General features: G+C 41.5%; 1 protein-coding gene across 3 annotated transcripts in view; it reads right to left on the reverse strand.

Annotated features, from left to right (window-relative positions):
* The window catches only part of EXOC2 (exocyst complex component 2), a 156,927-nt gene that overhangs the window by 30,737 nt on the left and 109,024 nt on the right, over window positions 1-17,166 (reverse strand). For all 3 annotated transcript variants that reach the window (XM_075585813.1, XM_075585815.1, XM_075585814.1), the window contains exons 18-22: window positions 12,217-12,297; window positions 11,387-11,446; window positions 10,796-10,857; window positions 8,901-8,967; window positions 4,427-4,543 (exon numbers count right to left, since the gene is read on the reverse strand). In XM_075585813.1, the coding sequence (XP_075441928.1) occupies window positions 4,427-4,543; window positions 8,901-8,967; window positions 10,796-10,857; window positions 11,387-11,446; window positions 12,217-12,297 (387 nt within the window). The remainder of the gene's footprint in view (window positions 1-4,426; window positions 4,544-8,900; window positions 8,968-10,795; window positions 10,858-11,386; window positions 11,447-12,216; window positions 12,298-17,166) is intronic.

Here is a 17,166-nt window from a genome sequence, read left to right on the forward strand (position 1 = left end):
CTATAAGTGCATCTAAACACTTCAGTAAGAAAATCTGTGCGTGATTTCATGGAAACACTTACTCAGGCACAAAAATAGCACACGTTAAAAAAACAAGAGCCATTAAACTAGGCTTTAAAGAAAAAATAAAGATCAAAGAAAATTCTACTGTCTGTGGAAATGTCAGCATTTCCCATAGCTTTGTTGATGACAACTGAACCTTGACTGAAAATGGTTAAAGATTACTAGAATTTTGTCTAACTGTCTTAGCAAAGAATCTTTTTTATGAAAATACATACAGATCGAACTGTAAGCAATACACACATTTCTGGAAAAAACACTCATATGGCCTTAGAGCCTCAATTTCTCATCAAAAGTGATGACTCTTTACAAAACGGCAGGAAGATCTGAAATATAACGTCACCCACTGTGACATTTTCATTCTTTGAAACTCAAAAAATCCCTTATGTAATTGACAAACAAGAGAAGTAACAGATCTAACATGGATTCTTTTTTAAGATAAACATCTTAGCATCAAGATGCTGACATTAAAATAATCAATGCTCCAAAAACCTTACTTAGAAATCTGATAGCTGGAAACATGATGAAATGGCTGGACGGGTTATTAGAACATGATTGGTTGGGCTGTGTGTAAGAGCCATGTAATACATACTAGATGACACTTGCCATTTTGTAGACTCCTTTATTAACGTTTTGAGGCAGACTATAACATGAATACATTATAATCTGAAATAGACAGGAAATATACTGCACATTTGTTTTCCTTTTCTTGTTGAGTGTAAGGCAGGGGTGCGCGAGATTCTTTTGGGGGGGCGTGGCGGTTACAGAGGAACTGCGCTCTTCCCCAAAGCATTTAAATGAAATGCCGGGGGACCGCGTGTGGCCTCTGTATCTCGCTTACCTTGACTCAGATGGCTTCAGGAGATGCGTCGTCACGGCAACATTGCGTCATTTGACAACAACGCTGTGAGGTGACGTGACCTCACTGCGTCATTTGACGCTTGAGCCAAGGTAAGGGGGGGCGGGCACTAGGGCAGAGCAGGCAGGGGGCGCAGGGAAAAAAGTTTGCGCACCCCTGGTGTAAGGCATGTCTCACAAATTCACTGTTCTGTCTGTCATTCTGCACAGCCCTGTTCAAACCTCCTATGATTAAGGACCACGCAGGTCCGAAACGCGTCAGAGTGTCCCCCCCATACCATATGTTTTTTCAATAAAATTTCATTTTTTAATCTACACCTTGCTGGTCTCTCATCTCTACAAGCTGTGCACCGCTGGAATCTTCGGATCCTTCCTACTGTTATATTGCAAACCTCCTACCACACAGAAAGTAGAATCTGAAAAGCTAAATCCTAAATGTATAAATGAAAGTAAAACTTTTTTTTACGTGATTTAGAAAAAGGAAAAGTTATGAATGCAATTAAAGTTGAACTAACATTTAAGTACATGTAGATATGTACAATAACCCTCTCCCCCAGGACCGTCCAGTCAGGCCATGTTTTAGGGATAACCAGCTATTCGCACATTCACATATAAGATAAGTGCAAATGAGCGTTTGATAGTTTATTGATTATTCCTAAAATCTTGGTAGGTGTGCGGAGGAAAGGGTTGAATAACAATGCACTAGACTAAAAAAAATGGAAGCTTCAGGAGAGAAAGAAACTCTGAGAGAATGGTGGACATATAGACAGGGGACATTGGGGCATGCGGTATGAGAGAGAAATAGACCACCTTAGGAGACAGCAGCCTCCACATGGAAATGTGCATGTATGCAACTGAGAGGAACAATGTTAAAGTTTGACCTGTATGTTGATGCAAAACATACTGTATTTGAAGTCATTATAACCCCTTTGTTGCCAGAGGGGACAGCAATTTGTTGTTTTGCAATGTGCGAAAACTCTGGCACTGAAGGAATTATTGCTTTGTTGAAGAAGAAAAGCAATATTTTTTTTTATTAATGACATACAGTCCGTTTGTAATGTTAGAACCTACAGAGTGGCAGGTTATCATTATGAATTGGATACGTTTAATGTAGACATGTATACATATAGCAAATTAGTATTAGTATTAGCATTGATCTTTCCCTGCAATACAGATATTGCTCCCAAATATAACAGTTTATAGCCATGGAATAATTGTTATTCCATTTTTTTCTATCACTGTTTATATGAACGTTGCTACTCTCGTATACTGGTGCATTTTCCAAATATTGCAACCAGTAAAATACAAATCACTGTCCTACTAAGTGTATAGTTACAGATTCCCTTGTAAACCACTGAGACTTCTGTAAACACTAGATTGACAACATCCATATGTGATATTGTATTGTATTGTATTGTATGTCTTTATTTATATAGCGCCATTAATGTACATAGCGCTTCACAGCAGTAATACATGTGGTAATCCAATAAATAACAGATAATATAAATAACAGATCATGGGAATAAGTGCTTTAGACATTAAGGAAGAGGAGTCCCTGCTCCGAGGAGCTTACAGTCTAATTGGTAGGTAGGGAGAACGTACAGTTACGTACAGTTACGTACATTACACATCACATGTGTAATGATCTTCTCCTTTCTATTTTTTGTTATATTTCCTCAACTAAATTTTGGATCTTCTTAGCTATATATCACATCAAAATATAGTGTGACTTATCCCACGATCTTAGCCAACTTGCCAGTTCTTCTTTTTAAAATGAATGACTATGGTAATTTTAAAGTTGCCATTCCACTCACTTGTACAAAGTATGCGGGACTGCTGCCAATGTTCTCCTTTGTGGTACTACCACATTTGCACTCACACGACACAGGAAAATGAAAGGCCTTAAAGTTTCAGGACTGGTATAAACATTATCCATGATACTGTGACAATAGATATGAAAAAAAGTGAGAACTCTGACTGATTGAGTCACAGTCATCAATTTAAAAGCCACCTCCATAATCCGAGTGAGTTTGTGGTCAGACAAAATTGCCATTAAAGCTGCAAGCAATATCCTCCATGTGTTTTTTTTTTTCAAAATAAATCAGTTCTTTACTATGAGAAAATACCTGTAGCATTTTTTTTAAACAACTCTGAATGACGTGTTTAATGTGTTACAATGTAACAAGCATTCTTTGTTTCTATAGCAACCATTTACAAAGTCACACCCCCTTCCTCTTCTGCAACAGGCTCTGGCACACCCTTTTTGGAGCCCTGCCCTCTCTCTAGCAGTGCACCAAATGTATTTAGGGAATGCCTGGTCACATGATCTTCCCCACAGAACTTTGCATCTTTGGTCCTCTTCTGCTGCACTAACAGCCATTTAGTGAACCCCCAAGCCAAATCTTCGCTGATCGATCACAGGAGAATGGATCAATCAGCAACTTAGCTAATTACTTATTGTGTGGATTGTATTGATGCACATATTAAAGGGAAAATACATTTAAATTAAGATCAGCAGATGAAGCTATCACTGCATAAAGCGTGGGGATGCATTTTCAAGGGGGCAGTCCCTCATAGAACCAAAGTGCATTAATGGCAGTGACATATGTAAGGGGTGATATCTGGGTCATTGATTCTATTTGACCAAAATATGACACCTATAAGTATTTTTAGCTAATTAGTCATGTTCGTTTATCAATTTTAAGTGGCAATACAGTCTGCAAATTTTTTTTCCATTAAAAATAAATAAATAAATGCAGTATTTGCTTAGCTTTAAGATAATGTAATTACCTAAGCCGCCGATCGATCCGTTCTCCTGTGAACGATCGGTAAAGATCCTGCATCCCTGGGCTCACACTATGGCTGCCTATTTTAAAAGAGGAAGGCTGTGCCTTTGTAAATGGTTACTTTAGCAACCCAAGGAAGCTTTAATTCATTACAACTCATTAAAAAGGGCATAAATAGCAGGGGGGGGGGGGGGGAGCAGAAAGTACTATCTAACAGTACACAACGAAGATATATATATTATATATACCACACTTAGTTACTTAGTCACTGATGATACCCATCAAGGTTGAAACATGTCTGAGTGGTTTGACTTGCTTTACTAGTCCCATGCTGTGCTAAAAAGCTGTGTGAACAGCACAGCATTTGCTTATATGGGCTCCATGTGAATGGATATTCCAGACAAAAAGGTGACACATTGTGTGCTCATTTGCATGTCGTTTCCCAGAATCCCTTGCTGCAGTGGGAGCACTGTATGCTAGGTGATAATGGTTGAAAGGCAGGGTTACAGACCTGTCAAAGACATGTGAATGTGCTCACACGTGATATTCTTTATTGGCCGGACACACGGACACACACACGGACACACACGAAGAAATTTACTTTCTCTAGCTACTTTATGTGATAAGGATGCCAATGGCTGCAGTAATATTCTTTACAAAATCATACGTGAATAGGAAAGATTGTAAATGACAGCATGTAAAGGAGAAAGAATGATTATTACCTGAGTTATTTTCTCTATTCCTTGGAAATTGTGTTTCTCAAAATGCTCAACAATGTTTAGGAGTGTATGGCGCTCCAGATAACGACAGTTGCTCAGAACAATTAAAAGTCTTTTTTCCTGCAGCAGATATATGAATATGCAATAGAGGAGAAACTTTAGTAACAGTTATTTTGACTCTGCAAACACAATACTGTACAGCATTTTACATATAATAACTACACCACCCTGCTTTGTGAAGGAGCGTATGCTTTTGTGAACAAGGGAATAGAACAACATGTAAACAAATAAATGAAAAAGTACAGATGCAGCAACGAGTATTAGAACTCTGCCTGGGTAGATTCTGGGGCAGTCTCACAGTAAATGCCTCAACATTTCTGTGAGTTTCTTAATGGCCCATCGAATTAGCACAGCAAACTGAATGGGACTACAGGGACCCCCTGCTGTGTTAATCCGATGGGCCATTAAGAATTTTACAGAAATGTTGAGGCATTTACTGTGAGACTGCCCCAGAATCTCCCAGGAATTCCTCAGGTAAGTGTTCTAATACTGGTAGCTGCATCAGTAGCACTTCCAAGTAATGGATCGATTTACAGTGTGTCTTCCTTACCATTAGCACGCAGTGCCTTACACCAGGGGTGCGCAATCTTTCTCCCCTGCGCCCCCCTGCTGACTCTCCCCACTTGCTCCTGCCCAGCCTCCTTACCTTGGCGTTCTGACGGCACAACGTCATGTGAAGTCACATTGCCACGGCAACGCGGCGTCACGTGACCCCCATTTGACGACGCGTCGCCAGATGCCGTCGGAGCCAAGGTAAGGGATCTTAGAGGCCTTCGCTGCTCCCCCGGCATTTAATTTAAATTGTACAAAAAAATTGAAATAAAGTGCACTACTAATGTGACCCTAAACTAAATAGAATAGGCAAAAATAACTGTATATTACAGAAAAAATGCCCAACAGTGATAGATGATAAAGTGAATCAACCAGTGTACAAATAAAATAATAAGTACATAACCTTAATAGGTATTGAAAAGAGCGTCTGCTGCTGTAGAACAGGGATGGCCCAGCACCCCACAAAGCTACAGGAAACAAAAGACAAAAAAACAGCGCACAACCCCCCTAGTGTAATACATTTTAGTATTACACTAGTATTATGCCTTCCGTCTGGCGAAGTCATCCCTAGCTGACGAGACTTGCCGGTTGCCTCGGACTGAAACTTGGTGTACTGTGACTGCTCGTGTGTGTCTGTGACCAGCACTTCCAGCAAGTGGGGATTGCTTGCTCCACAAAACAAAGTCGGGTCACGCTGGTAGTGACACCGCTTGGTTAAGTTGCTGTTTGTCTATCCCGGTGGCTGTACTGCGCTTGCAGTCTGGGAGAGGACTGATTTCCTGCCTTACGGGGTTGCCTGTGCGATTGGGACCCCCTAAAGACGTGGATACTAAGGAGGACTCCTTGTGCCCTTTTGTGTGGGGCCACCTACCTTGAGGACGAGAGCTGTCCCGCAAAGTTCCACATCGGGTGATCAGAAGCTGCCTACCTCCTGACTGGTTCGGTTTCCTGTGTTGGTAACGCATGTCTTGATGCATGAAATGCCCGCTTGTGTTTGATTTGATGTACGAAGAATACGTACCCTTATATATTTTACTAAAATTTATTACACTATGAGCGTTGTGTGCTTCTTTTTGTCTTTCCTTTAATTTAAATGCCTTCAGGACGCGCTCGGGGCCTCTGTAAGTGCCTCCCCGCCCCCCCCCCCCCGAGAATTTGGCACCCCCCACTTTGCGCACCATTGCCTTACACCATAGGTACTTCATGTTTGTCCTGTCACTCTTGCTAATGTTTTACTTGCTATCAGAACTGCCTTCGACACCTGGAGCAGTGTAAGGAGGCTGCCTACAACACCTGGAGCAGTGTAAGGAGGCTGCCTACAACACCTGGAGCAGTGTAAGGAGGCTGCCTACAACAAATGGAGCAGTGTAAGGAGGCTGCCTACAACACATGGAGCAGTGTAAGGAGGCTGCCTACAACACATGGAGCAGTGTAAGGAGGCTGCCTACAACACATGGAGCAGTGTAAGGAGGCAGCCTACACCTGGAGCAGTGTAAGGAGGCTGCCTACAACACCTGGAGCAGTGTAAGGAGGCTGCCTACAACACCTGGAGCAGTGTAAGGAGGCTGCCTACAACACATGGAGCAGTGTAAGGAGGCTGCCTACAACACATGGAGCAGTGTAAGGAGGCTGCCTACAACACATGGAGCAGTGTAAGGAGGCTGCCTACAACACATGGACAGTGTAAGGAGGCTGCCTACAACACCTGGAGCAGTGTAAGGAGACTGCCTACAACACCTGGAGCAGTGTAAGGAGGCTGCCTACAACACCTGCAGCAGTGAAAGGAGACTGCCTACAACACATGGAGCAGTGTAAGGAGGCTGCCTACAACACCTGGAGCAGTGTAAGGAGGCTGCCTACAACACCTGGAGCAGTGTAAGGAGGCTGCCTACAACACCTGGAGCAGTGTAAGGAGGCTGCCTACAACACCTGGAGCAGTGTAAGGAGGCTGCCTACAACACCTGGAGCAGTGTAAGGTGACTGCCTACAACACCTGGAGCAGTGTAAGGAGACTGCCTACAACACCTGGAGCAGTGTAAGGAGACTGGCTTCTAAATCTGCAGCAGTGTAAGGAGGCTGCCTTCTACACATGGAGCAATGTAAGGCTGAATTTATAGTGGAGAGTGGCGGTGCTCTCCAGCGCTGATGCTCACCACTCGCTTTACCAAGCGGCTGCTTTTCATGTTTTTGCCCATGAGACAGAGCGTGTGCTCTGGTAGGCAGGGCTTGTGGGGCGGAGGCGGAACAGGGATCTGTGTGATGGATATGAATGTATGATATGTATGTGTATGTATATGTAAGATATATATATATATAGATATATCCAAAATATATATATCATATTTATAAAAAATATATATCTCATTTAACACATATCCCCTATATCCATGGATACAATGGAGATGGAGATACAGGCATACCCCACTTTAAGTACACTCACTTTAAGTACACTTGCGAGTAAGTACATATCGCCCAATAGGCAAACGGCAGCTCACGCATGCGCCTGTCATAACGTCCTGAACAGCAATACCAGCTCCCTACCTGTCCCGAAGCTGTGCGCAAACAGGGAGACTATAGAGCCTGTTACACATGCGTTATTTACATCAGTTATGCACGTATATGACGATTGCAGTACAGTACATGCATCGTTAAGTGGGAAAGGGTAGTGCTTCACTTTAAGTACATTTTCGCTTTACATACATGCTCCGGTCCCATTGCGTACGTTAATGCGGGGTATGCCTGTATATATATATATATATATATATATATATATATATATATATATATATATGGACCCCGAATTAAAAAAACATAATTATGTCCAAAAAAAGTGTACACTGCATACACAGCACACTGCACACTCACAGCACACTCACTGCATACACTGCACCAGCACACAGCACTCTCACAGCCCACACTCACTACATACACTCACTGCATACACTGCACACACACACTCACAGCACATACAGCACCAGCACACAGCACTCTCACAGCACACACTCACAGCACTCACAGCACACAGCACTCTCACAGCACCAGCACACAGCACACACTCACTGCATACACTGCACATACTCACTACACACACACTGCATACACACACTCACAGCACACACAGCACACTCACTACATACACTGCACACAAACACACACACTCACAGCACACACTCACAGCACAGCACACAGGGAACAATGGCCGCTCTCGGGTGTAAGATAATTTCTGTGCTGCGCTCTGATTGGAGGCTGTGCGGTCACGTGAAACACAGATTAGCCTGTATCTGGAAGCTGAGCGAGGTTAAGCAAGCGTGAGCAAGCAAGCGTAAGCTTTCACTCAGAATGGCACCAAAACATATAATGCTTCTCAGAATATATGCTCAGCGCGCATCAGCAAGCACTACGCCACTATAAACTCAGCCTAAGGCGGCCGCCTACAACACCTGGAGCAGTATAAGGAGGCTGCTTTCTAACACCTGGAGCAGTGTAAGGAGGCAGCCCTGATGATCAGGAATCATTGTTAGATCAATGTAAAGCAACATTATGAAAATGTGCTGGGCCGCACAAGTGGCAACTTACCTTAGCAGTAAAAGGGTTAAATCATAAGATGTTCACAGGTTTAATAGGATTACAATGACCAGCAAATTACAGGAATCGAATTGTTCATGTCTTTAGAAAAAAAAAAGTGTCAACATAATTTCTAAGAAATGAGTTTCTGTGTGCAATGATTCACCACGTGTACTTTCTCATCAACGAAGGCGCTGCGATCATTATCTTTTTTTTTAATACCCTTTACTAATATGGTTCTGAAATGTACTATGAAGGAAACCAGACACTGGACATTCTCATTCATTATTTCAGTGCTTACAGGGGATATGCTGAAGTCCTCATGAATGCTTCCAAATAAATCCGGAGACGAAACATCCGCTGAAATGCTGCAAATACAGACAAAGCGAAGCATAAAAGAAAATAAATAGATCTTATTTTTGCCAGACTTCCTAGTACTGTAGACCATGTGACTGCGTAATGCTAAAGACCCCAACAATAGGATAAATGAATGAATGAATAACCAGATACTTGTAGGGGGGACCCCTAAACATAAACTTGATAGAAGACAGGTACTGGGTTGCAGTCCCGGATGGTAAGGTCACTAATAAGTGACGCTGTAGTTAACAATAACACCAGGAAGATTGAGCATAATAACACCCTATAGCGTACCAATTGTCTAAATAAAGTCCTGAACAGGAAAACATATATATTTGAAGTTTATTGATTTTAATAATGTTATGTTTTTGTATTTCACAGCACACTATGTGTACACCCTCTGTGCTGTGCATAATTCTGCGCTCTGGCTTTTCATTCTCCCACCCCGCACTTGGGGTATTCTGTGAGCCTCTGACGCGACGGTTGGTATTGCGCAAGCACACTCCGCCGATGGTCCGGAGCTCACTGTGTCTGCTCCCACTGCGGGGAGGGACTAGTGTCTTGCAGAGCGCAGTTGCGCGTGCACTTAGAGCCCCAGTGAGGTATACAGTCAGAGCCATTTGATGACGCTCTCTCCCCACTCCCCACGGCCTCCATTGACATTGAGGACTCTCCCTCAGTTGGTTACTGCGCAAGCGCGTACTACTGGGGGTTGCTAGACCACGCATGTCTCCGGATTGGTAGTTGGGGGCGGAGTTAGTCACTGTCATCTCTGTGTCTGAATATACTGATTAGGTATATACACATCAGAAGACCATTAGCAATCAAAGTTGGTGGATCGCACGTGAGCTGTGAGTATTGGCTGGTTATGTCAGTTTGTGTCTATAATATATATGTTAATAAAGTTGTGATATGTATACCTTGGGAAAGCGCTCTGTGACGCGTGAAACGTTGGTAGGGCTCTCCATTGCCCTGTTTTTCCATGACCAATAAATAATCTTTTTATGGGATACGCACCCTCCTTTCTACTTTTTTGATACCTACAGTAGTGCTCTTCCAGTTTTTCTCCTTCTCTACTTTTCTAGTACTGTATAAGCAGAGAGCTTCCCTTAGTGCATGTCATATGAATTAAACCAATCGTGGACTGCTAACTAATGTTCTTTAATGCTTCCACATACGGTATGATAAAATCAGTCCAGAGAAATGCAGATATTCAGCTGACAATCATTAAATATATATATCTATTTTTTTTTTAAAGCATGATTTTAAAAATGTAACCAATTGTTGTGTTTTGAAACAATTAATAAAATCACTTTATAAAAACATTGAAATACACTTTCGTTTATACAGTATCCTGGTTTATAATGTTGACTTGACCGAACGTTTCTCACTCTTCATTACTTGTATTTAAGACTGCGGTTATTTTTTCTTTACAAGAGTTATCTAGTCTGTTCTGTCTTTTGTGTCAAAATAAGCTGCACCACTTCAACGTTTTTAAACATTTACAAAGCGTTAGAAAAAAAAAAGTTAAGAAGTTAAGGCCCATAAACAAATGCTTATTTTCTCCAGACTGCATCCAACTTATTTTTACAACACAGGTCTGCATAAACGGAGTAAATGAACTAGTGTCCCCTTGAAATTCTGGTCTTCCTCTTACTGCAGTGAAGCTACTGCTAGTTCTACATAACATTACAGAAAGATGGTCCAGTCCACTAAATTAAATATAGCTATGTTATAAATGTTATGTCCAAAAATATTGAAAATCCTCTTTGTATAGCAGTTTTTCAATAATCCCATTAGAATTGCTCCCAAATGCAAATGGTGTTGTCTTTGACTTACTGCATGGTATCCACATCCCCGTCAGGTTTTGTACTCAGGTATTCCAGGCTGTCTATGAAGACCTGGTTATGAAAAATACAGGCAATGTACAATGAACAAAAGGTACAGATGCCTCTTAGTGAAGCTGAAACATTGACAGGGCCCATACAACATCTCAGCTTATGATGGCCTTTTCCATTTAGGACAAAGGGATAAGGAAACCAACTAACAGAAGTAAAATAAAAGCAAAAAAATAGGCAAGTCTAGCTATACAATAGGTCAAAAGTAAGTAGCCCCTTGTAATAAAAAAAAAAAACCCCCCGCAGATAATTCACATGCAAAGAAACAAAAAGTACAACATCTAAAGTAATAAAAAGGCAACACACTTAAAATGACCCTTACACACCTAATGTAACAGGACCACAAACTTCCATATGAATAACAGGGGATTCAAAATAGACACAAGACTATTTTGTTGACCCATAAAGTCAAACAATGGCTGACTGAACTGTTGACATTTTATTTTCATCTATACCTATGTGCACTTTTCTGCACAAAAAAACATCCTTTGGAATGATCCAGTCATGTAATCAACTGGATTACTTTACTAACCTGTATAATGTGAATGCTCAGATAGCACACTTCATCTTGTATCTTCTGGAGTTGGAAAATCTGTATATATATTAAAACAAAATTTAAAAAAAAATCCAACTAAGCAAAGCCTACAAAAAAATGTGACAACATATTATAAACTTTCTTGGCAACATATCCATGTTGACATGAAGTAACCTACACGGCTTACAAACAATGCAAGTCTAATTGACAAAGAAGAATGTGGAGCATGTATCATGCTAGAGAAGGTGGATAGGGAGCAGACACGATCAAATTCAATCAGTCATCCCATGGATACTGCAATGTCAGAAAACATAATCAAATCAATGTACTGTACATAATTCAGCTAGTTTTCAGATTCTCCACGGGCTGTTCTCTAAAATCCCATTTGAAAAGGGAGTATCTGTTTTCTCCCTCTCCCTCTCCAGAAGGGAATGCTAATTCAGACAGACTGAAGTACATAAAACAGTGTCTATTCAACATCAACTTTAGAGATGGCAAAGTGCATGATGTAAAGCTGAAATCATGGCGTTCTGCTAATATCCTAATGCCAGTCATATCTATTCGAGATGTTTATCTTAAAAATGTTCACCAATTTCACCAAAATGTAAGGGTCATATGATATACCATGGTTAGCAAAATAAGGACAAATGTCACCAGGTTTGCAAACTTCAGCAAACATTGTGCACCTTACCAATATCTATGACAACTCTATACAGCTAACACAAACATACATGAACAACAATACTACAGATTGCAATGTACTTCGCGAAGAAGACAATGGTTACTACATACTGTATCTTCACAAGAGAAACCAGCTAACTACTTACACTTGCTTCCCCAGACTTGCATTCCAGAACCACTTTCAGTGATTGCAGGGCCTTAATAACACACTGCTCAAACTGAGACGGCTGAAAGAGAAATAGCATTGCAACAATTTACGTTTGCGCAATTGTTTTGATTGCAGTTATAAAGGTATTAAAATATATAAAAACAATGTACAGGTATTGTGTAAATATGGGAACTCCGCGCAGTGATCAAGGCAAGGAAACGTGCTTACCATCACGCTGAATTATAACACGCACGGTTTTTGCATGTTAAAAAATATTTTACAAATGTCAACTGAGATGATTTCTTTCATTTTTAATTCTATAGCGTTTAATATATGTCTGCTTGTGCATTTTTGTGCGTTTGTTCTTTTTTTATCAGAAGTGCTGTGTTTAATGTCTCCCAGTTAAAGGTATAACATATCTAAAAAATATATGTAAAAAAAACATGCATTGGGTAATTGTTTTTATTTCAAAAGTGTCTTGGTATTGATAGCACAAATAAGGAAGATTATATATGAACAGAAGCACAGTTAAAGTCCAGCTTTTTGGTTCATTGCATAATATTTTCCTGCATGGCTGGGAATTAGGGACATGTTTTCAATTGAATTTTGTGGATCCTTTTTCAGTGTCTCTGTAAATTGTTTGTTTTGTTGTAAGATACAAATGGGGGAACAACAATGGTAGCCTTTCCTACCTCAATAATAACTACAGACCAGTACACTGTCTCGTTCTATTCAGGGACAGGAAATGGAAGGGCAAAAATAAGATCTGTTGAACTGCAGCTAACCCAACATTTCCTTGTGCCGGTTAGGGAATATGATTGAATGAAAAATCCACCAACATTGAAGAAAAGGGCGTCAGTCATACTGCTGCCAGTATGTTCACACATACATATAGAACACTACATTCTGCAGCTGATTATTCTACCATATCATAATTAAATATGTCACCATGAGTATACAGCTTAAGCTTGCTCTCAACAACACATGAATGTAACAATCTAGCACAAGGGTGTATGCCATATGTATCTGCCCTCTTCAGCTATAATATAGAAGGCATTTTAGACTGGATAGATTTGAATGACTGGCAGCAATAAGCTCTCCTCAGTCATTTTCTGATAGCTTAATTTGTGTTGGAGCATATGAATCTCTAGAATATTGCAGACACGTTGACATGGGAAGTAAGGGATTTCATATCAACAAACATCCTTCACAAATTATACTTATTTCGTTAGCAGGTCCTGTTGAGTATAGTACAACTGGTGCTCTATTGTTAGATGTTCTCCGGTTAGATGTTCTCGGAATTGAAAGGCACATACCACCTATGCAAGATAGGCATCATTACTCCCCGTCTTACTGGCTACCCAAACACCGGAGAAAACTAATTTTACAGGACATTTTTAATGGTTGGAAATAATTAGAAACAGTACATAAATGTGTATCTAAACATATGAAAATGCCTTTCTTCTTCTGGAGTGATATAATAATGTGAGCAAACATGATGCCCAATAATGCATACATTTTATATAACCGAGCAATACATGGATCGTGAATCAAGGGAACAATCTTGCAAATATTCAGTGATATAAAAATATCACTGATCCTGCCTCCACAGATCTCCGTTATTGCTGTAGACTCTTGTGAGAAATTGATCTAACAGTTGGGAGAGTACAAGTGTGTAGTAGCGTTATGCTTCAATGTGTTCATTTCCTGGGAAGAGCCTATAAACACGAGCTGATGCTTTAAGGTCATGTCATTTGCAGAATAACTTCCACATAACTACACGTACCCTGCAGAATAGGATCATTTTGTTGGAGTTTTTAGTCATAACTACTCCTTTACAGAAAGAGCTATGGTGGTTTATTTGAATGTGGTTTTGTTGTTGAATGTTTACGTGAGCAATTTCAGTAGTTGGACCGTATACAATAAAACAGCTCCTTATGTTAATAGGCAATAAACTCAGTTTTGTTGATGGTATCAACTGAATCCCATAATCATGTCTGGTATAGAACGAAAATGAGTAGATAGAACATTCTAGTTGGACAGCATCATTGGCACAGAAATGCTCAGTCTCAAACAGTGAAAGTGTTATGCTGCTACTTTTTCTCCAGAAAGGAAGTGGTTGAAAGCACTTAACATGGAAGCGCTTTGCTGCTTACCGGTCTTTTTATTTAGACAGTTCTGCACACCTATGTAAATGACACCAACTCTCTCTACAGGAAACAGTGCTCAGGCAATAAATACAATACAACATAGAAGTGCCCCTCTACATGCAAGGAGCCATCACCCCGAATCATTAATCAGGACACTTCCATTTTCACAAAGGGCAAGAACCACACATCTAGTTGATAGGCCACAGCAACGTGAGGACTTTCTCCAAAGACCTCAAACCCAGTTAGACAAAAAAAAGGTGAGCGTGTTGTTTTTGCTACCAAATATATTAATGCGAGAACATTTTGGAGGGCCTCTTTAAAGGCATTGGCATTTGATACACCAAAACATGTAAGAGGGGCAAAAACATAGCCAATGTATTGATTAAAACAGATCAGAAATATCACAACACCCCCACATTTTGGTAGGTAGTGTAAACGTGGTTGTTACTGGTGCTTGGGCTGCTCTGTATGCAACAGTCTAATACATTGAGATTTCTTTATCCACTCTGTAATGGTAATAAAATATAAATCAAGTCACATATTACATGAATTTGTACATCATAGACATCATTTTTATAAGCATATACTTTGCAAATGAAAGGCTAAAATCCTAACTGGGTCACTATAGGATTTGTTAAAGCTGGAGGGTGGCAGGCCCGGGGGAGATGTGAGGAAGTACTTATTTACGGAAGGGAGGGTAGATTTTTGGAATAGTCTCCCAACAGATGTAGGGGCTAATAAAGTAAGGGCATTCAACCCTGCCTGGGATAGATATAAGGCTATACTACTGTAGCCCCGGTAAGAAATGGGGGCTATATATCTTTCTCCTACTGGTGTAAGTCCTGCTAAGGGCAGGCCGCCAGTAGTTATCATGGGTTTTTCCCCCGCTTCAAGCCCTGCCTTGAGTGATGGAGGCAGGCCCCTGACACTGTGTGCAGGCATGAGACACAGGGGAGGGCCTGCTGATATCATGAGGGGTGGGGCTGAAAAAAGTTAGACCTGCCTGTTCCTGTAAGTGACATGCAGTTCTGTCCTGGGAGCAGAGTGCTGGAGTGTCTGACCTGCAAGGTCATGATCAGAGTGATACCTGTGCTTGGAGGAGAAACTCAGGCCCCAGTCTGAGTAGAGCGGATAGCACTATAGTGCTGTGGACCAATGCCCCTCACCCTGCTCAGGGGGTGAGGGGGAATGTTGCTTCACCGAGAGGGTATACCCTAGGGGTGGGAATCGGGGGTATTGAAGCCCCATACAGCCCATCCTGCAGGGGTACAGCCTGGAGGAGAAGGAGAGGAGGACAAGACCCTGTACACTGCATATGAACTGCTGCTGATCTGCTGTACAGAATAAAGAGACATTGCTGCTATTTTACAAAGACTTGTGTGTGTGTGAGATTGAAATCACTCGCCCTGGGACTAGGGCTTCTCTGGGAGGATTTCACCTTATCCCTTAAGGCACGCCAGAGATGGAGGCGCTGTACCACCGTTGCTGCTAAAGAAGATGGAGGCATATACCCCAGAAGCCTGTCCCTGTTATCCCCAATGCCATCGCGGGAGACTCAGGCCCTCCTGTTACCAGCAGGTATGCACCACCTACATGCATGTAGCCAGTCCTCACTACACCCTAGTGGTCCAGTCTGCGACTGGGGGGGGAACATGGGTTACACTACATACAACAGAAAACAAAGGAGCAAATAGGGTCTGATGTTTTACAGCAGAAAGGAAAATGGGCAGACACGGGGGACCACGTGGCTCTACTGAGAAATCCACTTCAACAAGACTACTTCTTTTCACATGATTGGAACCAGGGCGCCCTCCAGAGCTGAACCACGCTATTTTTAGCTCCAGGGACCCACCCAGTTCCCGAGATATTTACTAGTGAAGTTACAGGTATTACTTCCTGGGGTTTAAAAGGGATTTAAATGGCCCAGCAACAACTCGTGATGCTGCAGCTTCCTAGTGGCCCCAGATTAGGAAGTAACTTTGTTGCCCTAATTGAGATTTAGCTTCACAGGTACGTATCACGGGAATTAGGGCTCACCAGGGCTGAAAATGGCAGTGTTTAGCTCACAAAGGCCACCCGGTTCCCACCATGTAGAAAAAAAGAGGAGACGGATAAAAAAAATGCCAAAACGAGTAGGAGAAGCTGCTCTTTTAAAATGTCCTTGTGGCCTCCTGTATACACAAAAATCCCTAAAAGGATGCGTCAACAAAGCCTTCGCCAGTACAATATTTTTGGTATGTACCATTATCAATAACATTGTGTTTCTCTATTGCTTCTTGGTTAATCCACATCTTGTTTTCCTCATCTTTATTAAACCGTCCCGTGGTGTTGTTTTAATATGCAACACCAATAACAATTTTTTTGTTCTATGGATTACTTTGTCCTCATGGAAGTTTTCTATGCCGCTCCGCCTCTATATTGAGCTACTGTAGCGCCGACGAGTATTCTAAATCAAATCTGGGGCAATCACCAACAAGACCCAGGTACATGCTGGGTACATCCTGGGTACATGCTGCAACATTTCAGTAACATTTCTGCAGACAGACTAATGGCCCTTCGGATTAACAGCGGGGGTCCCTGGCAGTCCCATTCAAACTGTTGTGTTAATCCGATGGGCCATTAGTCTCTGCAGAAATGTCACTGAAATGTTGCAGCATGTACCTGAATCTTGTTGGTGATAGCCCCAGATTTTCAAAGGCAAGTTGAAAGCAAGTTTTAGAATACTCGTCGGCGCACCTGTACTATACCAACAGGTGGCTTTCTTTCCATGTCATGGGATCTCTTTTATGTATCCATCA

The sequence above is a fragment of the Ascaphus truei genome, chromosome 2 (genome assembly GCF_040206685.1).
Source record: "Ascaphus truei isolate aAscTru1 chromosome 2, aAscTru1.hap1, whole genome shotgun sequence".
In the NCBI taxonomy this organism is placed as follows: domain Eukaryota; kingdom Metazoa; phylum Chordata; class Amphibia; order Anura; family Ascaphidae; genus Ascaphus; species Ascaphus truei.